Source organism: Rhipicephalus microplus, chromosome X (genome assembly GCF_043290135.1).
Source record: "Rhipicephalus microplus isolate Deutch F79 chromosome X, USDA_Rmic, whole genome shotgun sequence".
NCBI classification, from domain to species: domain Eukaryota; kingdom Metazoa; phylum Arthropoda; class Arachnida; order Ixodida; family Ixodidae; genus Rhipicephalus; species Rhipicephalus microplus.
The window spans coordinates 339,538,213-339,563,919 of record NC_134710.1 but is presented as its reverse complement, the minus strand read 5'-3'; the positions used below and the strand labels follow the sequence as shown (position 1 = coordinate 339,563,919).

The window sequence follows — 25,707 nt, the reverse complement described above, 5'->3', positions numbered from 1 at the left end:
TCTGGTAGTTATTTTGGAAAAAGAAGCGCGAGGCTCTGAGACGGGCGTGCGCACCCGTCTCAGAGGTGATAAGGTGTAGTACGCAAGGAGACGGGTACGTACCACCTCCGTGTCGTCTCAGTAGAACGTTGGAAAGGCTTGCTTGGAAAAAACGCACATACAGAATATATACGTGTTGTTATGGTGTCTCAAATATTCACAATAGTTGCTTTTTAATAGACAATTGCACAAGCATGAACGCTGAATCTTGAGCAACATTGGTGTGTGCTGTGGATGGGGTCGGCCGTTTGGAGTATCGGCTGGTGCCGTTTAGAGTAACCGGTACCATTAAGAATGAACAAACAGACAAATGTTCAGACAGACAGACAGACAGACAGACAGACAGACAGACAGACCAAAATTTTTGCGTCGAAGATCCTTAAGAAAGAATTTTTTTAAAAAACCTAGTACAAAGGACACAGTGGGGCTCTAACCCAGGTCCGCTGCGTGCATGCAAGCCCAGTATTCTATCACTGGGCAGCGCTGGTTTTCTTTTCCTTTATTGCCTTCTTGAATACAGGTCAAGTTATTCTTACAATCACACATCAACGCGTTTCATGTGTGTTAACGCATCAAACAAAGATATTGCATCTTCAACACAGTCGGTAGTTTTATACGCGCCTCGCACTTTGATAACAGCTTTCACGAAACACTCATGAATAGATAGAACTCTTACATCACAGTGTCTGTACGATAACATACTACGCCAAACAGAATGAAGACCACGTAAGAAAATATCATCCAAATGTTGCACAGAACTATCACAAGGCAAAAAAAAAAACGGATTCCATATAGAGTAAGAGGTAAATCTTTTTTAAGTCCTCTTTAAAGTGTTCCAAAAGAAAATGACATTCTTACTATCAATAAATACATGTTCAATGGCCTCAGGTTTGTTTCGCAGGAGGCAGCTGCTTCCCATGCTACCTACATCTCTTTCTCTTCAAGCCACGTTTTCACTGGCAAGGTTCCCGTATGCGACTTCAAAAAGAAAGCTTTAACATGGGGTGGTGTCCACATGTTTGTCACTCGCTTTAGTGCATCTTGTCTATATGAATTGTTATACTTTGCACGTTAAAGGGGCACAGAAAGAACATTCTGTATCAAGTCTTTCATAAGACGCTTTGTTTTCACTTTAGTTGGGATACTATCGAAAATTTTGCGCTTAAGAAACGATATGAGAACACAACTTCGCGCAAGAATTGTGACAAGTTGTGTCGTTCTCCCCTGTCTGAAGATACAAAGAAGACAGGCATGTGGTGTAATAGCATTGCTTGAAATAAAGAACTTAGAAAAGCGTCTGTCGAGTCTGTTATTAGCATCAAATGTTATATTACTTTGTTAATAAACAGATGGCTAAAGACAGACCTCCTTGCTTAAAATGCCGAAACAAGTTCATTCTAGATGTTCGCTCCCTTGTAGAACTCCAGATGAACTTGGCGAATATCCTGTAGATTTTATAAATGCTTTTACGCGTACAACTAAGTACTTGTAAAGGTACATTATTTTAGCAGCCAGAAAAAATGTTACATACAACTGACCGAGAGAAAATCGATATATCACGACCACCCCGACCTTCGGCTGTCGCGCGCAGTTCTTCCGCCCTTTCATGCGAAAACGCTTCACTGTCTTCATACCTATCCAATGTAACTCCTAGTTAACGACTAGGTGTCGTGAGCCACTGAATATTTCCAAAGGAACTGGGTGTGAGGTCCCGATTACCATGCCTCAAACCATTGCTTTTTTCTTTGTTCATTAAACTTCCACTCACGTCACAAAACCTTTCAGTGATTCCTAATAACGAAGTGACAATCGCTCTATCAACAGAAAAAAGGCAATATCGTCGGCATATGCCAAAACCCGCACTTCACATGACTGCAACCAGAAACAATTATTTACTGTGTCGTGAATCATTTTCTGAATCAGTGGTTTTAAAAACAGAGCAAAAAGCAAAAGACCTAAATGACACTCGTGGCACACGAAGTAATGGACTTGTATGCGCTGTGAGAGTTCTTAATTAGCAATTAAATTTCTGGTTGAACTTTTGTAATACGTTTATATATTGGCGCACTGAGACCAACGTACTCAGCTAGCGTGAAGAGTATATTGTGCGGAACCATGTCGAAAGCCTTGGCTAGATTAATTTGTTACATGGCTACTTTCATAAGTGCAGCGTCAAAATACTCCAAAATGCTCCTGGCGACATGAATATTCGTGAATATGCTCCTACGCTTAATGCCGCAAATATGATGCGGCCCGACCAACTTAATATAACTCCTTGCAGCCTCCTAGTCAGAACTTTCATATACACCTTATAATCTACGTTTGTCAGCGTGATTGATCTGTATACTCTCACTTTGCGTGAAACATGTTGCTCTTTTCATTTAGGAATTATCACAGTGTGCGCACGATTAAACTATGGAGGGAGAGCTCTTCTATCTAAAAACTCTGAAAATACCTCATGCAATGCTGCGGCCATATCTCCTTGAACGCTTTGTAAAAGGTGGCATTATTTCAATCTGGACTGGACGATTTGCCTATGCCAAGAGAGCTCTTCTATCTAAAAACTCTGAAAATACCTCACGCAATGCTGCGGCCATATCCTCCTTGAACGCCTAGTAAAAGGTGGCATTATTTCAATCTGGACTGGACGATTTGCCTATGCCAAGATCATCGATAGCCTTCTCGATTTCCCCTATACTAATAGACATTCTCAATAAAATTGTGCCCTCAGCATTAAGTGTCGGCATTTCTATCAAGAACTCACCTAAAAAACCCGGCTCCTTTGGCTCACGGTAAGCAAACAATTCCTGATAGTAGATTTCAAAGCTTTCGTGATATATTTATGTTCTCTCAATATTTTACCATTCAATTCAATATCTAGTATGTCGTGAGCTTGAGCGTATGCCTTTTCATCTGACAAGGTTCGCTTTGTCGGGGCTTCACCTACGAGGTATCTCTCAGGTTTTGTGCGTATAATTGCGCCTTTATATTTATCCTTCTAATGACGTTTACTTTCGTTTTTGACAACCTGCAGTGGACGAGTAAGTAAGCCCATGTTTTCTGCTTCAATTTTCACCAAGTCATTTTGCTCATCCTGGAGCTCGCGTTCCTGTTTTCGAGCTTAATACTGCGTGTGGCAACCACACTCTTTTGCCATCATTTTTTTCCTTTACTTAAATAATTCCCCTCTTTCGGTCGCACTTCTTTCTGCATTTTTGAAAAAATTCTTGATTTCCTTCTTTGTCTTATCAACAAACCCTTCGGGCGTAATTATCTTAGTATTTAGTTTTCATGTTTCCCATGAAACGTTTTTTTTTTGCACTTTCGACCTATCTCAAACGAGACTAAGCAATGATTACTGAATGAAATAGCATAAACATCATAGCTCTGACATAAAAGTATCATCTCGGATTGAACATATGCTCGATCTAGTTGTGCGAGACTAGAGCCTTGAAAATGTGTGAAGTGTTGGCGGCTTCCATCCTTCGCAAACAGATCCACGTCATAGAAAAAGAACTTAATAGGGCTATCTCTAAGCAAATCGATGCTTTTATCACTTCATTCAGCAGTATGCGTACAATATTTTTGGGCCATAACCCTATTAAAGTCGCCCAACAGAATTGCACATCTCTGACATTCAAAGTACGCTTGCATTTCACGAAAAAACAAACGTCTGTCTTTCGAATTTGTAGGGGTGTATACACAGATCACTGCAAATTTAGTGTTCCCGTAACAAAAGTAACACAAAACGAAACGCCCATGTAAGCAACTTGTGACCTCTTCTACTAGAATACCAAGAGAGTTCTTGAAAAAAAAAATAATACATCCGGCTGATGCTCCCACCGCATGACTCACGCACGCATTGTAGGGCATTGAAAATTCTGATACCAAGCGTACTCGGTAATAACTTTAGTCTCCTGGACCGCAAGCAAGTCAAGATCCTTTTCTTGCATTAGGCTTTTCAACTGGTACTGTTTGCGACGTGCTCTTAGACCACGTACATTCAGCGTAGCGATGCGTAAAGGCGCAGTCATGCTAGTCATGTTGATGACAAGGTTGAAACTACAATAATGCGCTTACTGTGTCTCGTATACCATGCAGCGGGAAAACCGGGGTCCTACGCATCTCGATCCTGAGCCCGAACCGGCGACGATGACGCCGACCGAGTTTCGAGGGCATATTTTTTACTCTTAGCGCCCCTCAAATCGGCGCGCGGAATCGAACGTGGGACCTCTGCGTCGTGAAAGCGAGGCGTTAACCACTGAGCCACCCCGGAGCACGTCGTTTACCATTCAAACGGTGAATGATGTCTACCACTTACCGCTGATCACGAGTATATCAAGGGGGGGGGGGGGGGATTGCGTTTTTAGCATTACTAGCAAGATGGCGTATTGAGCGCACATCGCCACATCTCGTGGCGGCGCCCGCTTTGATCTCCTACGCGTACTTTGCCCGGCTCAAAGAAGGGGAGCGACGCTCCCTCACGCACCCTTATCTCACGGCGGCGAGGAAGGGAAGGTCGTACGTCTTGGCTGGCCTCGGGCTTTACCTGGAACGATTCTGCTGTAGTTACCGGGTGCACAGAGGTCGCTGCAATCATTGCAGTCCCCGTTTGCGAAAAGCACGCGCTTTTCACACACAGAAAAGTAACAAATGAGACGCTTATTCAAGTGCATTCATACCTGTGAGTACGTTTTGTGCGTCATTTGTGCGTGAGGAACGCGGGGATTGTTTCGATGTGCTTTTCATTCTGCGCGTGACCTTTCAATTTGTTGCTATCGCGTTCTTTGCTTTGCCTTTCTGGAAAAGCTGCGACTTTTTTTGATCACCTAATAACTGTGGCGCGTACCGACTTCAGGCGTAAATCCTCATTGTCATGAGGCACTGGATGAACAATTGGCACAAACTTCCTTGGAAGTGTTTAGCGGATACCACGCTTCCCAGACGAACGATGAAGGATAGCATAGAGAATGCCCGCATTCTACCCCGATATTATTATTATGAATGCCATAGTGGGTACCCAACCACAGTGCTTGCAGCAATTACCGAATAGTTTTTTTTAGAAAAGGCTCTGAAAGGCCGCTCTTCTAGCTTTCGCTGTGACTGTGCTACGCCTTCCACGCAGTCCAGGCGTTTTTTTTTTTGTTTCGCCATGCCGTACGCGCCATCCCGAAAAAGTAAAAAAAAAAACGATGTACAAAGGCCCTCGAAGCGTGCTGCAATGCGTGGTATTACGGTGGAAAAATGGAAACGTATCGTTCTATCACTTCCCGAAGGGTGCAGACGACGCGCGACGGAGAAAGGCGCAAATTAGTATCTTACGCATTGGAATTAAGGGGATGGACACTGTGTTCTCATGAGTTTGCTCTTGGCGACTTAATTCTCTTCGGCGAGGTCACCCAAGAAAATTGATAGATATGTGGGTTTTAACGCCCCAAACCACGATATGATTATCAGAGACGCCGTAGTAGAGGGCTCCGAAAAATTCGACCACCCGGGGTTTTTTAACGTGCACCCCATTTTGAGCACGCTTAACGTGCACCTAATTCTGAGCGCACAGGTCTCCTATATTTAGCGTGTATGCATTCCTATCAGTAATCGAGATTCACAAATCACGGAGAATAGCATACTGTGTGTATAAGCAAGAGCTTTAGGAAATTTGTTGCGTTATGTGTGTGTCAATTTTTGGCACATTATTGTCATCTGTGCAAGTTGTAGTTATACTCGTTTTCAAATTAAGCTGATAGAATCCTTTCCCCTAACATTTTTATTTCGAATGCCTTTGTGCGCGACCCTCAGGCGAACAAACGCGCCATGAGGGTCGCGCGTAAGTAGCGTGCGTGGATGCATAATGTATTTTGGTGCGTAGATATAATGCCATACTCTTTCCTCAAGTTTTGTTAACCTCGTTACACCGTAAGTGTGGTGCAACGCACTTACAGTGCAGCACAAATCCGCGCCGGCAGTGTTCGAGAAGCTTTCAGGACTGTAGATCATTTGTTTAAGATTTCGCACACTACGGGAACATTACAGATTGATTTGGAACCTATAGATTCCAAATTTATTCGTGATGCTAGCAATAACGATTAGAATTTTCGACCGCAGATGTGCAAATGCCGACGTGCTTCAGCGCTTGTCAGTTGATTGACGGCCGGCGCTCTGTTCACCTCTATTAGTTCCAGTGTGTATCGCTGTAATCAAGCTCTCTACGTTCACCGGCCACAAGCTCGGCCAAATAAACAGTTTCATTTTCAACCTACAGCGCTCCATCTATCGACGCCATGCATGACCCCGTGACAACATCATGTCCGTGCATTCTTAGCGTGCGTAATGTGCGTGTATAAATTTGCTTTCAATATCAACTATATGCCAACACGCACAAGGGAGCGTTCGGAAGTACATGACTTTATTCTTTAGAAACTTGATAACATGATCGCGAACGAAAAGAAAGGAGCACTCCTATTCCAATCGAAACTGCAATAATACCGGAAGGCGGGATTGTTGGTTTTGCTATACTGAAGCTGAGTCTTCGTTTGTGTCTTCGTGTGTATGTGCTATAGCTTCGATATGAAACTACGATTTGCCTTATCTCAAGACACACTGGCCCATGGACATAGGTCCATTTTATAATCAAGTGAACGACATGCGTATTTATTTTTTGACGGGGCAATGGAACTCAATTAGATACATGTCATCTATTAAATACATGCAAGGCCTTGCCTGTAGCAACGCAGCGCAGGAGTATTAGCAACTTTCGGAAAGGCTCGATACACAAAGCCTTCTTCTACATGCGGCTCACTACGCAGGTTCTTCAACTTGAAGAAAATCTGAAGTGGTTCACCAAAAAGGCTCGATGTTTGCGCGCACAGCGCCACTATTTCCGCTGTTTGGCGATTAAAACTATTTATGTCGATGAGAATAAGGCGGTCCGCGGCGAGCTATTTTTTCGCATTCGACAAAACAACGGAATCCGACGCCACAATAAACTTCAGCACAGCGCCAAGCAATCTTTAGCTGACTATGAGAATTTATTGTGAATTCCAGGCCGCGTGCTGTGCTATATTAATTTGCTGGCGTGTTGTCGGGAGCCTCTACTACCGATCGCTAGCGTTTTCTGACCATGCTCAAAAAGGGTTGCATGGCCCCCTTAACGCCTGTAAGGAACTCTACTCCTCCTTATACAACAGCCGCCTGTTATAGTTACGGGCGGCTTTGCCAACTTTCACCGATGTGCCGGCTTTCGCATGAGTGCATTCATATTACTTAGCAGCATAATTAAATTGCGCAAGTCATATTGGAATATTTGAGATTCTCTGTTGTTATGCACGAGTCTGAATATGGCCTGCCATGTATGGTGTGTATGTGTGTGTGTGTGTGTGGGTGTGTGTGTGCGTGCGTATGTGTGTGTGTGTGCGCGTACGTGTGTGTGTGTGTGCGTGTGTGTGTGTGTGCGTGTGTGTGTGTGTGCGTGTGTGTGTGTGTGTGTGCGTGTGTGTGTGTGTGCGTGTGTGTGTGCGTGTGTGTGTGTGTGTGTGTGTGTGTGTGTGTGTGTGTGTGTGTGTGTGTGTGTGTGTGTGTGTGAAAAGAAACGTTGAGTGTACTGGACAAAATGAACAATTTGTGACCTAAACGCGGCGTGTCATAGAACAACTATACACTGAATGGAAATGCTGCAGTTCGCCTGTTGCTTAGAGGTTTTAGGAAATAGAGAACTGCACTCCCAGTATATATACTTGACCAAGCTGCTTCGCAAGAAAGCTAGCTTAACAGCCATAAAACGGATCCATTTCACGCTTGGTGAACGATGAGCCGAGTGTGTAATCTGTACGGACTCTTGTGTATACGAGTGGTCGTGGCAGGCGTCGAGAATGAAATTGCGGCCCATGGTAATACCTTGTTCGTCGCAGTCTACTTCGTAGCTGCTTTTGTGGTGAATTTGTGGTGCTTTTGTGGTGAACTTTCTATGCTGAGTTAGCGTGACGCTGTCCGAGTCGAGCTCCAGCTAGTACGTGATTTCTACTTCACTCCTCTTTGCGTTTTCTTTCTTTTCTACTTATTTTCTTCTTTTTGGTGCCTGTCTACTATGATCATTCGAAAGAGATCTCCTTTTAAGTGGTGGAACTGTGTGAGCTTGCTTTCTTCATCTCTGTACGCTTCTCTGCAATACGAAGAAAGCAGTCGGTAGTAGGAGAACTCTTTTTTTTTGTCAGCTTTTTTTCAGTTTATTTTAGTGCGCTGAGCTCCGCTTTATACCCCCCCCCCCCCTCTTTTTTAAGCTCAGCTCATCGTATGAAACAGCTCATCGTATGAAACAGCCGGCCAGTTAGGTTCTCCTTCTTGATGACACCTCATAACAACACGTGCAGACAGATAATCCAGCTCTCGACAAAAAAGTAAATTCGTGTGCTCACCATTTCCATCACCAACAGCAGCTTAAAGAGGTCACCTAAGTTTGCGGCATGAGCATCGCTGTGAGTGGCCTTACTATTAATTGTGGTTGCTCTAGAAAGAAGTCCACACATACCAACTATATTGTATGTTTAAATTGTACCAGAAGTTTGAGTTTTTTGACAGCGAAAAAAGAAAGCTTTAAATTGGAACCGCTACAGAAACATAGGGAATGCATTGGAATGAAACCTTTTCTTAACACATTTCTTTCTCGCCCAAGCATAGACTCCTGGAGATACTTTTGTAAACCTGGTTATAGGGAGGAAGTGTGAATTGAAGGGTCTGTTTTCTAGTTTTCATGCTAGACACAATATTTATGAAAACTGACGAACAATCAGGGGAAAGAAAACATAGGGGATAGTATTTGTATATGTAATGCAAATGTAAAGAAAGAAAAAAGGAAGAAGAGATAACTTGCCGCTGGCAAGGACCCAGCAAGTGACCTTCGATTAACGCGTACAACGCTCTATACCAACTGGGCTTGGGCGGCAGTCACGTCTCCGTCCTCTTGATAGAGCATCCACTGATGTTATGAAGTCTTATAGGGCTCTTCGTGACACTGCTTTTATATACACTTTCCCACGCTCTGTTGTGGCACTCTTTGTGTCGTCGCATCGCTTGCGGCCCTGGTATAAGCGCATATGCCACCCCCCTCACCTATATTAAGTTCTCAAGTTTCTTCATACTTGGCTCCTTTTCGCTCTCTTTTTCTTTTTTTCTTGGCGCACATACATAGGGGCTCAATTACTTAAACGTGATACTCGGAGCGTGTGGCGACTGTTTCTGAGGACGACATTAATTGTTTGATATGTGGGGTTTAACGTCCCAAAACCACTATATGATTATGAGAGACGCCGTAGTGGAGGACTCCGGAAATTTCGACCACCTGGGGTTCTTTAACGTGCACCCAAATCTGAGCACACATGCCTACACCATTTCCACCTCCATCGGAAATGCAGCCGCCGCAGCCGGGATTTGATCTCGCGACCTGCGAGTCAGCAGCCGAGTACCTTAGCCACTAGACCACCGCGGCGGGGCGAGGACGACATTAAAGACGAGAGCATTTGTTACGCACGATAGTATACATCGGGTAAACAGTAGTTAAAATCTGCTAATCTCAGTAGCCCCAGCGGAGGATGGTTTTGAGGCAGCGTTTTGAGGATAGTTTTGAGGCAGCGTGCGCTGCCTCACCACACTGCAGGCACTCACTCGCCGCTCCACGCGAAGCGACTGTCACTCGACGGCGTGTATATGAAGGAGGATTGCAGCGCTCCGTCGAATTGGCGAGAACTGCAGATTGAATGACTGTTTATCGGATACAGTCACCATGCGTCACTAACGTTCTCGCACTTTCTCTCACCCTCATCGCCAGCAACAACACGCTTCGAGTATCGCGCGTGTCAATTGTTTCAGTCGCCGTGCATTGTAGTATCGTATACGTGCCAGCATCATAGAAGAGAGCGGCAGTGCACTACTGGGATGCAGTTGCATGCCACGGCACCGAGAGTAGAACACATGGCGCTCGCATTCGGTTGGTAACGTGCTGTCATTGACCTAAGTGCGTCTCTTCCACCTCGTTTGAGCAGGGGCACATATGAGGATGCCATCGCTTTGCACACTCGAGTGCGTTGGGTGGATGCATTGCGGGCCGCTGTCGTTTACCTCGGCTGCAATATCCGTTCTTCAACTTGCACACCACCCCTTGAAAGTGAATCGAAGCAGTGAAACGGCACTCCGGCGTTGCTGTGGTGGCTCAAATACACGAACGTGCCTCGAATCTGGGACTGTGGAAAGACTGCGGTAACTCTATATAGATTGCTTTTACAGCGATCACATACATACTATGCGCGATGCTCACCGCAAGTTCGGGGAGGTGGAGGGCTTATTTGTTTCAGAACTCGTCCCCTTATTGCTCACATGGTGCGACGCTTTCATGCGGAAATTAAAAGGCTCGCGAATACAGGACGACGCCTGCATTAGACGGGGACGCTTCGTGCAGGCCGGCGCATATGGGAGATGCGCTCGAGCCAAAAGTTACGCTATTATGCCTGAATCTGCTTTAAGCATGTGGCAATGGGTGGCAGTGGGGGTAGTGACCGTTACAGAAAAAGTATTAGGACGGAGCTTCTTTGTGGTGTTAGCTTCAGTTGGGCGTTTTATGAAGCTTGTAATGTTGACCCGCCTTCGCACGATAATACCTGCATACTGGCTACAGAGACAACAGCGCTGCTGTTTTAAAATCGATATGTAGTTCGCGAGGTGACGATATGCGCCGGTGAGAGCCAACACACGAACGATGCTTTAAAAATAAAAAAAATGGCGTTTTCGTTTGAAATGTGCGCAAGTGGGTCCTCGATTATGTCAGCCTCGGAAAGTAATTGCATCCAGCTGTCCAGCTGTTGCGATTTATTTTTCACACGCTGTCTGGGCCATGACAGCTTTCGTTAGCACGCATCGAAGAAACCGCGTATAAAGAGCGAACGTACAAAAGCACTGAAATTGTGCAAAGCATCGATTTTACATGTCCGATACTCCGCCGTGAGGCTGAATGGATCCGCCGCCTTCCTGCCGTCTGACCGTTGAAAGCCTGTGAACGTCAGCAAAAATATAGAATACTGTTTCCATGGCGCAACTATCGAAATGATTATGCATGCAGTGTTTTTCATGGTACCTTTTAAATGAGGCGCCATTGTGTTCACTCTGTAGTGTGGTGTGCATGGCTGACAAAATCCTTCTGCCAATAAGACCACAATAAGTTTTGCTATGCAACGGCGTCAGTCATCAAAACCCGTGCTGGTTATTTAGGTGCTCAAGAGGATCAGTTTTTCTAAAAGTGCAAAAAAAAACATCACGTTTTTTTTTCTCAACGATCTTTTCATTCTCTGTATATAATCCTTGCTAGCCTAACCATTCGCTTTGAAAAGAGCGGTACTTCTAGGCTATGCCATGAACTCCTCCTTACTGAGGATTAAAGTTTTTCTACCGATGGCAACATGACGCGCGCATATTTTTGAGATTATTGGCCTCTCTCCAAAGTAGAATATTTACCGAGACCCTGCAGCTTTGAATCGATTGTTTGAAAAGATTTACTTTCAATTCTCTCGGTTTAGCTTCAAAAGGGATGAACAAAAGCTGCACAACTTTGTTCATTGCGAAAAAGAAAACGAAATGTTAGAGAAGACAAAGGAAATATTAACGGCTCTGCCTCTGTTTTCCTTCCGTTCAGCGAAAACGGTGCCCACTTTTAATCGTAGGATATACGGGGAAATCGTGAACTGCCTGGGAAGTGAGCTTTTTTTTTTCTCTTTTAACATTGCCATCGCAGCCGCAATATCGCCCCACACATACATATATAAAAAAATACGAGAAAAAAACAGTAAAATTAGATTGGCGCGTCCTTCTCCCTTGGGGCGTGAGCATACGGCAACAATACGATTACGAGTCAAATTGTGCGCTCTTCAGTGAAGCCCATGAGTGGGCCACAATGCGGCGCTTTTATGTTGCGAGCCAAGTACGCAAAAGTGGGACTCGTAATCTCCTGTTTTGTGTCGCTCAAAGCCGTCGGAGAAATTTTTTTATGCGTACGGCTTCCCGAGCTAAAGCTGCTGTGTATTGTGTGCGCCGATTGAGAGTAATATCTGTATGCAAGAGTAAACAATGGAGGCGTGTAACTGTAGCTACCGGCTCAGTGCACTCTGGAAATGGGCCATGCGTTCGCGGGTTGAAGTAATCCCTAGCCTGAAAGGATAGGGAGCAAGTATAGACTTTATGTAAGTTATAACCCGAGATATATTTGCTGTTTAAGAAGCGCGCTGTTTCGTATACTCTATAACGTTATGGTGCAATGGTGCAAACGTGATTATAGCCCCGGCGTTAAATCTCATTCTAATGTGCTATACAGGCGAAGCTATAGGCCTTCCGTTCGGAACTTCGGTAAATTACCACATTATAGTTAATGAACTCCTCTTTCTACTTTGTCGTCGTAACCTTCACTGTGATAGATGTTTCGTGTGTCGAACCGCATAATTTTTATTAATTGTGTCCGAAGCAATACACATTCCAAAATATAAAGCACTAACGCTTATGTAGTCGTTATATGTGTATATCTATGAATGAATGTTCTAACACGCCGAACCTGCATATAATTTTGTACTTGGAATGAATGCACAACGCAATCCGATAGCACAATTCTTGTATTTAAAGGAACATATATAAGTGCAGATACCATTCGTCTGCCTTCTGCTTTTTTTTTAAATCCATACGCAAGGTCCAATGTCTAAATGTTTTTGGTAGGGCTCTCTCTCTCTCTCTCTCTCTCTCTCTCTCTCTCTCTCTCTCTCTCTCTCTCTCTCTCTTTCTTTCTTTCTTTCTTTCTTTTCTTTTGTCTTTCCTTCTTTCTTCCTTATTTTTTCTTTCTCTCTCTCTTTCTTTTTCACTCTTCCTTCCTTTCTTTCATGCTTTCTTTTTTCTTTCTTTCTTTAATACATTTGAATAGCCGAACTGCCATAGGTCACCGTAGTTTGTCCGATGTCATGAGAAAGAAACCATGATGATGATGATGATGATGATGATGATGATGCTTCTTGGATCATTGGCACCTACCCACTCCGGGGGATCGGGCATGAGTCGGGCGGATCATACATACTGAATTTATGATTGATGTTTAGTAAGAGCTAAAATATTTCTGAGACGATTTTTTTGATGTAAAGTTAATTATGAATAATGAACCGGCACGCGCTCTCTTCGTCCACTTCGTCATCGTCGTCGTGGTCGTCTTCTGCTTGGCTCCCAACGCACAAGCGCCCGGCGATTCCTCCGGAGCGGACTGCAGGACGAGCGGATAACTACCGTGGGAGAGACAGAAGAATAGTAGAAAAAAAAAAGGGAGATAAATTGAAAAGATAGAGAAAGAGAGGAATTCGAGGTGAAAAAAGTTTGTTCGCGAGGCGAGATGCGTATCCGCGTACACATTACTGCAAGACAAGCCGCCAGCAAACCATGGCATAGCCGTTCATAGTTATATATGTCAAGGGGCTGAGAGTGGGAAGCGAGGGAGTGGAGGATAAATTATAGAGTGTAAAGGAAGGAAAGAAATGGAGAAAACAGTTAAGCAGGCCTCTCAAAGAGTGAGAAAGAGAGAGAGAACTAAAGAAAGCCGCAAAAGACAGAGAAAGTAATAGACAGAGATCAAAAGAGGAAGCGACAAATGTAGAAATAGAGATTAAGAAACGGAAGGATAGAAATACCGGCAAAAAACAAGATGCACTCAGAACGACAGAGAAAGAGATGAAAATTATGAGGTGAGAGTGAGGAGGAGAATACCGCCACCATTCTGCTGCTACCTCAATCATCTCGCCTCGAACGTAAATCTGCCCTTTCTTTTTTTTTATCTTGCGAGTTCGTGCAAGACTATCGCTGAATAATTTTCGATCAAATGAAACTTATGCTGAAAGCAGGAGCAAACACAGTTGTCTCACATCATCAACGCTATAGTTCGACGGTTTGCTTTGGTTCTGCACTCTTGCTTCTGACCCAATTTACGTACTGACACCTCTGGCTTCATTGTTATGGCATTCTTCAAGCGAACCTGCGTTTTAGAGCTTCCTCGATTAAGGACCCCACTGGTGAAGCTGCGTGCCCCGCCGCGGTGGTCTAGTGGCTAAGGTACTTGGCTGCTGACCTGCATGGTGCGGGCTCGAATCCCGGCTGCGGTGGCTGCATTTTCGATGGAGGCGGAAATGTTGTAGGTCCGGTTGCTCAGATTTGGGTGCACTTTAAAGAACCCCAGATGGTCGAAATTTCCGGAGCCTTCCACTACGGCATCTCTCATAATCATGAAATGGTTTCGGGACGTTAAACCCCCCATATCATTCAATCAATCAAGGTTAAGCTGCGTTGAAAATATTCCTTATTACTGCCGGCAACACCATCAGCTGGATTTGATGTGGAAGAAAGAGAAAGAAAATCAAACCGTGAGAAAGAGATAGAAATATATATATACAGAAAAATAAATAAATAGAAATTAACATAGACATGAAAAACTCTGAACGAACGTAGAAAAGAGAGCAAAAGAATGAAAGAGAAAGCTAAAAAGAAACAGGGAAGCCGTCAAGCTCCCCACATCAATCGTGCTTGGCGTCACTGGTGCGAACCTGCGTTAATTTTTTTTTCAATTGATTAGTGAGATTTCTCTCAACATTAGATATATCAGGGTGGATGAAAGGAGGGGGGTGTGACAGTTGCTTTAGATCTCTCCATTACTTTTCTGACAGCACAGGTGTCACTTTTCGACATAACGGAAACCCGCCTCTTGTGGTAGCATGCATTCCATACTTGCGCGAAATCGCTCTGCGCAACTCTGCACCCACTGGCTATCACTGATTGCCACTGCTCGCTCTAGCTTTAGCCGCTTAAGTGTCAGATCATTCCTGGAAGCAAAGAGCTTGGATCGACTAAATCTGGTGGGGCACAGGGGGCCATCATTGCGCACATGCGCTTCTTGAAAGCAACCGCATAATATAGACCTTGCGAATATATCCGTGTACGTGAGCAGTTAGCTGCTGGTGTAATAGTCAAACTTCCTCGTGCATTAACTGCCCAATCGTACTCGCGGTGTTCGATAGTTTATCTGAAGGTCGTGGGTTTGATCCTGGCCTCGGTGGTTGCATTTCCACGGAGGCAAATGTTAGATGCACGTGTACTTTGTAATATGAGCGCACGTTGCAGAACACCAGATTGTCGGAATTTTCGTAGCCGTTCCACGTAATCATATCATGACTTTAAGACATGAAACCGCAGATGATACAATTGTCTTTTTTTCTTGATCCGTCTCTTCCTACTTCTAGTAGCTCTAGCAGTATCTTCTGATTGCAGAGTCTACGTCATTTTGTAAATATATGCCGTAAAAAACAGAAGAGGTATATATAAAAATAGAAATAAACAATGTTGAGTGACCGTCTTCATATGAAGATAGAAAATATAAATAAATATTTCAAGGCTTGACACGATGAAGGCAGATTGCCTTCTTAACCAAAAAAGGGAGAATATGTGGACCACACCGTAATAACGAAATTAGGAACGTTATTGTTCTTCGAAGTCTAGCCGACATTATAGCTGTAGCATCAGTCCGACCGAGTCTTAATATGAACTAAAGATTAGAAAAAAAGGAAGAGTGATGGTACGAAAGTAATGGTGCTGTCGCCGCACTTCCTCATAGATGCGCCCTAGGCTGGGGTGCCTGGCCTAGCTTCTTGGGATTCAAGTCATGCCTTCGTTGGCAAAACACAAATCCTTGCACGTCTTTCGCCTTCGTAAGCACACCACAAGTCAATATTTTTCTAGCTCAGTGTATGTCTCTCTCCACAAACGCACCCTGTCAACACCGGTGACTCGCGCTATCCTTGGGAGAAGTGCACTGCCAATGCATGCTGGCCGAACAAACTCGTGAGCGAAATTCCAGGTGGCCTAATCAAGTCATTCGCTCATTTGGTTCAGTTTTCTCTTTGCGCAAGTTTCGTGGAACTTACGAATGTGCATCACAACGAGTTATTATTTCTTCTTCCCTGACGCAGGTGATCAAGATGCTGTTTGTCATCGTGGCACTGTTCGCCTTTTGCTGGCTCCCTTATCAGTTATACAACATTCTCCGGGAAGTTTTCCCAAAGATTGACAAGTAAGTTGCACACTGCTGCTTTAATAATTGTAATATGATCGTACGGAACTACTATATGAGTGATTAAACACTCGCAACTGTGTGAGACACCCCGAGTAGCAGCCCTACTTGTGCTGGTGTGCTGTATCACGGAGTCCCAAAACATATGTTATACCAAACGGCAGTAGTGTAGCCAGGAGGGGTGGGGGGACACACCAGAACCGTCACCCACCCCCGCCCCGAAATTTTCTTTGCCGTGGTGTCATAAAATGACCATTACAGAGCAAAAAATGACCAATTCAAGGTGTTTCCCTCCCTACCTCGCAGAAATCTTCTGCTTATAGCGCCCCTGTGAAACGGGGCTACTTAAAATCGCTGCATAAGTACAACGGCTTTGCGTATTTCTACGGTGAAAACATCTCGTTTGGTATTGACGTTTCATCAACAGTGCAACCGATTCATTGATATTGTTCGAACGTTTGGAAGGCTTTGACCACAAACGATAAAAATTGAAATACTTTTGGACTCCTTCAAGAATGACATGATCATATTGACTGATTGATTAACTGACTGATTTATTTTAAAGAACGCTTGCTGGTTTGGACTTCGTATGGGCGCTCAATTGTTTGTGCTCAATAATCCAATATGGCGATTGAGTTATGGAGACTCGTTAGCTTACTAATAACACAATACTGTAGACAACTTGAATAGCAAGAAGCTGTGAGATTTAAAAAATTAGCGAATTTCAGTGATTCGTACAGCTTTTAAACCATTTGATGCTGCAGCGCTGGTATTTACAGGAGCTATTTGTGCGTTAGATAAATCATGCCCGCACATCAGACGCATTGCATTGTACTGACGTCTCTATGCTCTATTTGTCTCTATTCGCTCAAGATTGACTGCGGCGCCTTCCGAAATATAAATACAAGTTCCGCATACTTACAGCAAGCAAGTTGCAAAAAAACAACACAAAGTGGCCAGAGCTTTATAATATGTTCCGTAAAAACTAGTAAAAAGCGCGCCTGGTTGTAATGTGCAAGTAAACGCATATTGGCACCCGTACTAAACATCTATGCTCTGTGGTGTGCGAAAGGGGTCGGTAATGACGAGACGCGTAAAGGGGTCGGTAATGACGGGACGAGGACTGCTACTGGCAAGAAAAAACAGCTGCAGAAAACTAAGCTTCATGCGATCAAAAGCAGCCACAGTAAATTATGGCTATGTATTATTTCGGAGTTTTCAGTGTGTTTTTCAGATGCCTTGATAAAATAAGCATTGAAAGTATAGTTCGGGCAAACTTGTGCCGTTGCTGTCGTAATAATGTGTTGCGTTGCTGTGCGTGAGTGTGCGTGTATGCGTGTTTGTGTGTGTGTGTGTTTCTTGCTTAATACTGTCACTATGTCTCATGCAGGTACAAGTACATAAACATAATCTGGTTCTGTACACACTGGCTGGCCATGAGTAACTCCTGCTACAATCCTTTCATTTATGCCATCTACAACGTGAGTATTGATATTCACTTCGTTCTACATCATTTGCTGCTTGAAACGTTTGCGCTGAGTTGCACGCATGGTTTGTAGAAATACTAGTTGCATGTTAGGTTCTGTTATCCCCAAACATCTCTCGCAGCATACATTTAGTGATTTTGACGACCAAATAATGGTAGTTTTATCCAAAACAACCGGCCTCTTCGACAGCTCCAGATTTGCGTTGTACTAAATGCGAAACCGCTTTGCTGACCAGTTTAACGTGGCAATATGGACATTAGTTCATCAAACTATGCCTGCTCAAAGACGTGAGGCCTAAATTTTTACATCTATCTGTTCTCGCTTTCACCCCTCCTCCTATCGTATTGCCCGTTTGTCCATCAACGGCGTGGATAAGTCAGGCAAACGCAAAAATGTTCTTACTTAACAAGAGTTTGTGTATGCATGCATTGAACCCATATTCCCGAACAGGAATTGACTCACTCTGATCTCAAAAGCATGAAACAGCGAAAGCAGCCCGCCAGGAGGCCTGAGAGTCTGCCCCCTCGCTCTACGAACAGCTCTGGCATAAAACATGTTCGTCGAATACATGCCCTCTGGCAACCTTACGTCCGAAAAAGTGTTGCCTCAGTTGCAAGCCGCCTAACCACTAAACTTACTGAGATCGCACCTTTTTCTTAGTGTGATACCAAAGACAAGGCGTCAGAAATGAGCTTTACACTTGCATCGGTTCTGCATTATGCATGCAAAGCACATGGACCATTTGAATGGCGCTTCTAAATCCTAGCTGGTGCTCGCGAGGAAGTTTGCATACGCAACAAGAGCGGCGTGTAAGAACCAGTGTTATAGGCAATGATATGGGCCTTAAACACCCTCTTTTGATACCCTATCGGTATTTGTCTGGCTGCTTCCTAACTACTCCCCTTCGCACCAGTCCCTTGACTTTCTGCACATCAATCGCTCTCGATACAAAATAGAGGGTCTGGCTTTGTCATTGCCTTCGACATCAGCTACCCTTGCACACGAATGAGGCTTGAAGGCGATACTTCAACGTCAGTTCGTATACTTTTATTTAGCGTTTTCAGCGATGAAAGCAGTGGCACACCACAAGTCATGCCTGAGACACACCACCATCACAAATCGGGCTTTCGATATACGAGTGACCTTCTCACGTAAATTAGCGTTCGTTCCCAACGCTCCCCGAACCATCTCGAGGGCAAACAGTAGGCGCGACGACCAAATAGAGCACACTGTTTGGAGGACCCGGTGGTTGCAGTGCCCTCAAGACTTCAGAAAAGTGCGTTGCAGCCTTTCCTGTACTTCTGCCACAATAGCCAGCGGCTCAAGAAATGAGCGAAACGAGGGGCCATTGCAACATCATTTTAGCGATGACCCTAATGATGATGGCAAATAAAGCGACAAGCAAGGGTAACGGTATCGCCATTGCTTACCATAATAAATAAAAAATATCCGATTGGCCTTTAGAGAGTGCTCCGATGGCCGGAAAAAAGAAACGTATATTTGCATCAGTAAAGGCGGCGTTCACTAACCCACGTATGCTAAGCAAGTAAAAGTAAAAAAAAAATATCGAAGGCATTCCTTCTGCACTAAGCCGTAAGCAGTTCTAACTTAACGACGCAAGAAAACTTGCCGAGGGAGTTGTGCTAATGGACAAGCAATAAGAAAATGGTGGTGGCCGCCACTCGATAATGTCGTTAGCGCTGAGAAATTGGGCTAAGCGTGCGGTGCTCACGCTCTTATTAGGTGCCTCTTTCTCCCCCTCTGTTTTTTGTTCTTTTTGCTCCTCTCAACCAAGCACGTCGGCGCTGTTATGGTTGCCTTTGGTCGCAGCATGGTTCTCGTTCCTTCCTGTAACGCCACCTCTGCCCGTGCGGGCTGTTTTCTCTGTCCAGATCATTCCCCGCAAACGTAGCAGAATGAGAAGTGAGGGCGAGCTTTGAGCCTGCAGGGGCGCAGCTTCTTTCTGTACGGGATGACTATAGTCGGGCAAACCACACAGGTACGTGGATCGCTAGGAAGGACTCTAGCGAAAGAGAAAAAAACAAAAAAAAAACAAGCTGCCCCAGTCTCCCACTACCCTACGTTCCTCCTCTCCTCATGCCACACGCACGAACAGCGCTTTTTCCTTTCGCTTCCTTTTTTTTTCAAACTTGCATGTTGCCCGAGGATGAGATAAATAGTAGAGAACGTACTAGAACTCGAGCTAATTTATATGGTGCACGTCGTATGCACGCCGACCAAAGTGTGCACGACGTCGGACACCACTTATGTGGACACTTCGTTCGGTTTTGTCTTGTTTTCAGACAAGTTTCGCTTGCACGTCTTGCACCGGTGACTGTCTACGTGCATATTTTTTTCACTTGTTTTTTTTTCTGGCTCTGACGAAGTTTAAGCCGTATACAGCACAGAGGTTGTTTGATCTCTGCTCAGGTAAACTTAACATTCAGGTATTTTATTGCCCTTGTAGGCTGGTACTATATAGAATATAGAAGATTAGTACAGCGTCGGGCACAACGCTAAACAGGCCAAGGCAATAGAGGGTTGTCACAACTGCATTTGGGTCGATTTAAGTGGCTGTTTAGAAGTTACTAGTTTATGCTAGCTTTATGATTTATCTGTTGAACGCGGAGGATTGCAGATTTGACATGAAGGAAGAAAATGGTGGTGCTATCTATACGGCGCTGCTTTATATATTTGAAGTTGCGTCAACCATATTCACATGTGTGGTGTCGCCCTCTTAGAATTGTTTGATAATATCAAAGCAAATAGATGCTCGTATTCACGTTATATTCCACCATGCCCCTACGACAAAGTATAGAGACAATATGGGAGGGTTTTCAAGGTCCAGTTACAGTTACTGTTTTTTTCACATCACACCTAATTAGAGAGACTGCCATAAAGGACCACTAAACCCCATCACGTTCGAAGACGAGATATTAGTTTCTTTCTCACCTTCAGTATACCCTTCCTACAATCGCTATCTTTTCGTCACCACCTATTTCTTCACAAAAAAATGTCCGCACTATGCATTGATCTAGTTAAGATTTGGCACTTTTTGACTACACGCTGCTATTTCCTCTTGTGCAGCGGCAGACGCAGAAAACAAAGTGAAATCTATTCATCGCGCACAACAGTCATGCGAGACAAGCCAGAATGAGCATGTGACTATACGTGAAAAAACGAGGCAGGTGACAATTCACAAGTATTTCTCGTATATATTGACCAATCGAGAGCTTATTTCATTCGTACGTCACGTGAACCAACAGCTGTCATTAAGAATTGTGCCGCAAATACGAGAGGCACCGGGAGGTAATAACGCATTCGTTCTTAGAATTTTCAGATGTTGTTCAGGGGTGCTTTAGCACCTAAGCACCTCTAATTTCACAGCGTGTACTGCAACTCAATAAACAATTGTATCGGGCCAGTTGGTATGAATCCATCTTGGTAGGAAGCGCAGCCACTATTACACAGAGCACACAACACAAGCGCTTGCGTTGTGTGTTCTGTGTGATATTAACTGCACTTCCTACCAAGAAGGTGTACTGCAAGTCGCGGGTACTGCTACATATCGGAAACCATACATTATGGACATTCGTTTTTGCACTAGTAAAGAAATAAACCTAAGTTCACAATAATCACTTCAGGAGGACAAAGTGCGGTGCTGTGCAAGCAATTACGCTGTAGAATTAGTCATTCGACAATCGATATTCACTGTCCACATATTGTAAACTTTTGCACCTGTACATGTAGCCAATACCAATGGCACTTGAGTTATCATTCCGCTGGTTTCGGCTGGTCTAAAAAAATTGGAGCTGTAATAATCTTGTTAACGTAGCATCGTTCGCACAAGTTAATGGAATAAGTTTACGCTACCCTCCAACACTTTTCTGCCTTCTGAAACATTTTATAGCGAAAACGAAAATCATTTTGTACATCCACTTGATAAAATGTCGGCGATGAATATATGTCACTGGGTTTGATTTTTTTTCCTTGTAGTCTCCGCGTGCTTTTTGTGACCACTAGAAATGATCGCACGATAGTGAGTTTTCGTATAATCGTTGCTTAGATAAGGTAGGAACAAACGAGCAAAAATCAGCAGATTAAGCTTTATGCGCATGTTCTTTTTCCTTGTGTACTTATTGAGCTAGAGTTCAAGGCCACATTCTTCGTATTCTTGACATTCAGTTCTACAGCACGTCATTTAACCAAAACGCCTTTACAGGTGATTATTCTCTCCAGTGAGCAACTTATTTTTAAACGCTCTTTTACTACTCTGTAAGACTGGTGCACTGATGATTGTAGTCTTTTCGCATAGATCTTCGCGCTAAAAGTTGTTTTCAGGAACGTTGCACCCAAAATAAGATGGCCGGATAACACCGTGCGTGTGTACTGTGAGCTTACTCACAAACATTTTTTTATCTTACTGCAATTCTAGTCCCGTTCAAGGAAGCTCACTGAGACTCACAATGATGTACTATTGTAGATGTGAGAGAATTTGATGAGTCGTCACATACTATGTCACACAAGAATGATCAAGTCTGGGCATTTAATATGCTAGACAATCGATATTGCATTTTTTCTAAGCTACCGCGAATGTTCAATACGTATGCGTAAAATACGTATGCGTTCAATACGTAAAAGGGCCCTACAGCGGTTTTTCAACCTGCTGAGAAAACGCTGCCTATCGGCCGTTGATGCTTGTTAGAACACGTGTGCCAAACATTATAGCGTAGCATGTAGCCTGGAATTTATAACATAATTTTCAAAGTCAGCATTAAATCGGTCCTATTTCACTCGACAAATGATGCCATATAACCACATGACCACACCACATAGGCAAATTTACAGCCATTGGCTCATTAGAGTATCGAGAGCTGCATAGTTACCGTAGGCACCGCAGGATGGCGCTTCGTACCCGCGTGCTTGCTCCCGCTTGCACCTAACGTAAGCCGCGTGTTCGGAGATGAAAACAGGAAAAGCAAATGCTCATTGTCCTGACGTGCCCTGACTAAGCGAAGCATCTTCTTGGCCCCTTGACAACCCTTTCCTGCGCATCTTTCAGGGCGCTCGCTGGTATAAAAACGAGAAAGCACCTTAAGCGTGTGACAAATACCTGTAACTCTGCTCGTAGTTTGCAAACATTTTTGCGGCAGTTGATTCATGAGACAATAGGCTCTTCTATTCAAGCTATTAGACGATTACTTTGAGAAAAAGTGTTGTATGGCTCCTATAAGTCTGAAACATTACAACATGAAGAGAAGATCACGGAAAACTTTCACGTGTACGATGTGCAAAGCAGTGCAATAACACCAATCAAGAAAATTTTACCGAACAAAAAAATCATTAAAATTCTTGGCCTCATTCACGACAAATACAGATAGATAAACGATGAGCAAACAGTAGCACTTAATTTTTGCACAATCATTTTGGCTTCTATGCGTGCCACACAAGCGAAACCAGAGGGCGGTTGAACTAAGCAAAAATTTTCAGTTAGTACATGTACTTATGCACACGCGCAAAAATACACAGACGCGCACACTCTTATAAAAGACACCATTCCTCCAAACCCTTCACGTTCCTGCAGGTGTACCACCATGTCTCTCAAAACAGTTTCTAGCCAACCACTCCAGCAGGCGAAGCTATAGCACCAATTTCACTAGGCCTATAAGAATTTATTTTAAAATTCACAAATCTTCTGAAGCTGGGGAAAAAGTTTTGTGCAGTTTCTGGAGCCATTGTCGGTGACAAACGCAGAAATTGCGAGACGGCACGGGCATCTTTGGCGGCTTTTTCTTTTTTCTGATAACCTAAAAGGCCCACAGATAGTGCAGAGAAAGAGAGGTCTGTAAGCGTTCAGTGCGATTAAACAGCGATGAAAATTAGCGAAGTCTGAAGTAATGAGTAGACGCCTCAATGAGTATTCAAACATGCGACCTTGAAAGCCCGGTCACAAAGCATCTTTAAGGAACATAACAAATGTTATCTCCAACCCATTAGCTAAAGCAGCCTCTAAACCTCTTCTCTGAGAAAGGGTGCTTCGGGGCGAAAAATCCTAATTGAAAACAAATAGTGTTGCTGCTTTACTAGGGGGAGAAGCACTCTGAATAATGGTTTAGCTAGATGAAGACTGATTGTGTTTCCTGTAGTTAATTTGCCATTTGCAAGGGATGCTTCTCTGAAACAAGGTGAAAGCAATTTTCATATCGTATATGCTAATGCTGCTACATAATAGCTAAATTAGCTAAATTAGAATAACTAAATAGCTAAATTAGAATAGAATCTTTTTCAGGGGAGTATGCCTGAGAAACGCGCATTTTTAAACACTTATATCAGAGGCCTTTAGCTTTTCAACATCAACAAGAAAGGGACAGACAGCCACCCAGATCTCGTAGTTAGATAAACCTCATATAGAAAAAAAGTCTATGCTGTATTTTCCAAAAGAAGCTTTGTTTTTCTCTTCAGACGTCGATTTATATTGCTATTCAATTACTAAAGCATTTTTTGGCACCTCACGTGACAAAAAAGCCAAGATGCATGTAATGGTGATTCCGTGACATTTTATTGGTGGTCGCGGCTCACGGTCTTTATGTCCGTGTTGAAATTGAGTAAAATTTTATTACAATCTATTCTAATCCAAAATGTGCCGTTACACCGTAATTTGTAATGAGCAGAAGATTAGCCCCGCTTTCGCTTGAGGTATGATTCGATACTCTTAAACGCGAACTGGGAGCTTCCTTGTTTGTCTGATTGCAGGGGCTGGCCCACGAGGCCGTACAGAGATTTAAAGCGCGAAGAGCGTTCGAAAACTGATCCCACCGACTTTTCATGTTGAAAAGCGGTTGCAAATGGCAAGATGAAGGTGGATAACCACAGTTGCACTCAATCTTATTTGAAAGTATAATGTTGAGCGTAAGGAACAATTCGCAACAAGCGCTATCTTAATTGCTATCAATTCTCAGCGTTGCTGGAGAAAGGATCGTGTTTCTTTAGAGGCTTCTCAGATTGAAAAACTCTTCTCACAAAATATCTCCGTGCTTTCAGACTCAATATGAGCAGGTTTAAGCATTACCGATTGTGAGCTTTTCTTTGTGCCGTAAAATATTGGGTTTAGAAAGATCATTTGTGGGTCCATTCAACAAATTTTCGGAAGCATGCGGTCTTGATTGTGTTTTAGTTTCCCTTCTCAATGACTCAGAAGATAAAGTTAACTCGACCAAGAGAATATTTACGTGCATCTAGCAGTATTGAACGTTTTGTGATTATCCTAAGTGTGCACGAAATGGTGTGACCTAGCGTTTTGTAAAGATACAAGTGCAAAGGTTAGGTTAGGTTAGGTTAGGTTAAGAAGCGTCATAAAACTGCATGAAACAATGTCAGCTACTGAGAAACGGTATTTTTCACGATTAGAAGTCTGAAATTGCGATGGTTATTGGGTTAAGTTGGGAAGCATATGGAATAATTTACATAAGCGCAGTCAACATAGCACTAGAGCTCGCATAAACAACATGTTGTTCAAACAATATTTTCAGGCATTTTTGAAATTACCAGTGTACTATGTCAAATTATATGTGATTAAGGAATTACTTACCTTATAGGCTATAACATGCAAGTACAAGTGGATAGGAAAAGTTATTTTATTCAAACTTCATGCGTTATATATTGAAATTTTATTTCAACTAATAATTTCTTCTAGCAACAGTTCTTAAAAATTGAGGATAAAAAGATGAAGCACTATGTTACCGCTCCATTTTTATTATTTTCAGACTCTCACACATCTAAAGCAGACAGAAATAGAAACCTTTTAAAAAATATATTGCAATGGTCCAACGCGACCTAATGACGCATAGGAAATAAAACTGGTGTAGCAGCTCTGCAGTAGCAATTTACCTATACTATATCCGATATTGGAGCATAGTTGAAGATTGGTACACTCTGCAGAAAATTTTTTTTCTGATTTGCTACAGTTTCGGCAATTTTTGTTAATAAAACATTAAGCTTCACATGAATTTTCTGCTTTCCACAGTTGTTGCTAGAATGTAAAACTTTTTGTTTGCATGAAAT

The 25,707-nt window shown here is 43.4% G+C and overlaps 1 protein-coding gene across 1 annotated transcript in view; it reads left to right on the top strand.

Annotated features, from left to right (window-relative positions):
- LOC119161208 (RYamide receptor) overlaps positions 1-25,707 on the top strand; it is a 362,447-nt gene that overhangs the window by 316,393 nt on the left and 20,347 nt on the right. Inside the window, exons 2-3 of the mRNA XM_037413573.2 lie at positions 16,059-16,159; positions 17,550-17,640. Of these exons, the coding sequence (XP_037269470.1) occupies positions 16,059-16,159; positions 17,550-17,640 (192 nt within the window). The remainder of the gene's footprint in view (positions 1-16,058; positions 16,160-17,549; positions 17,641-25,707) is intronic.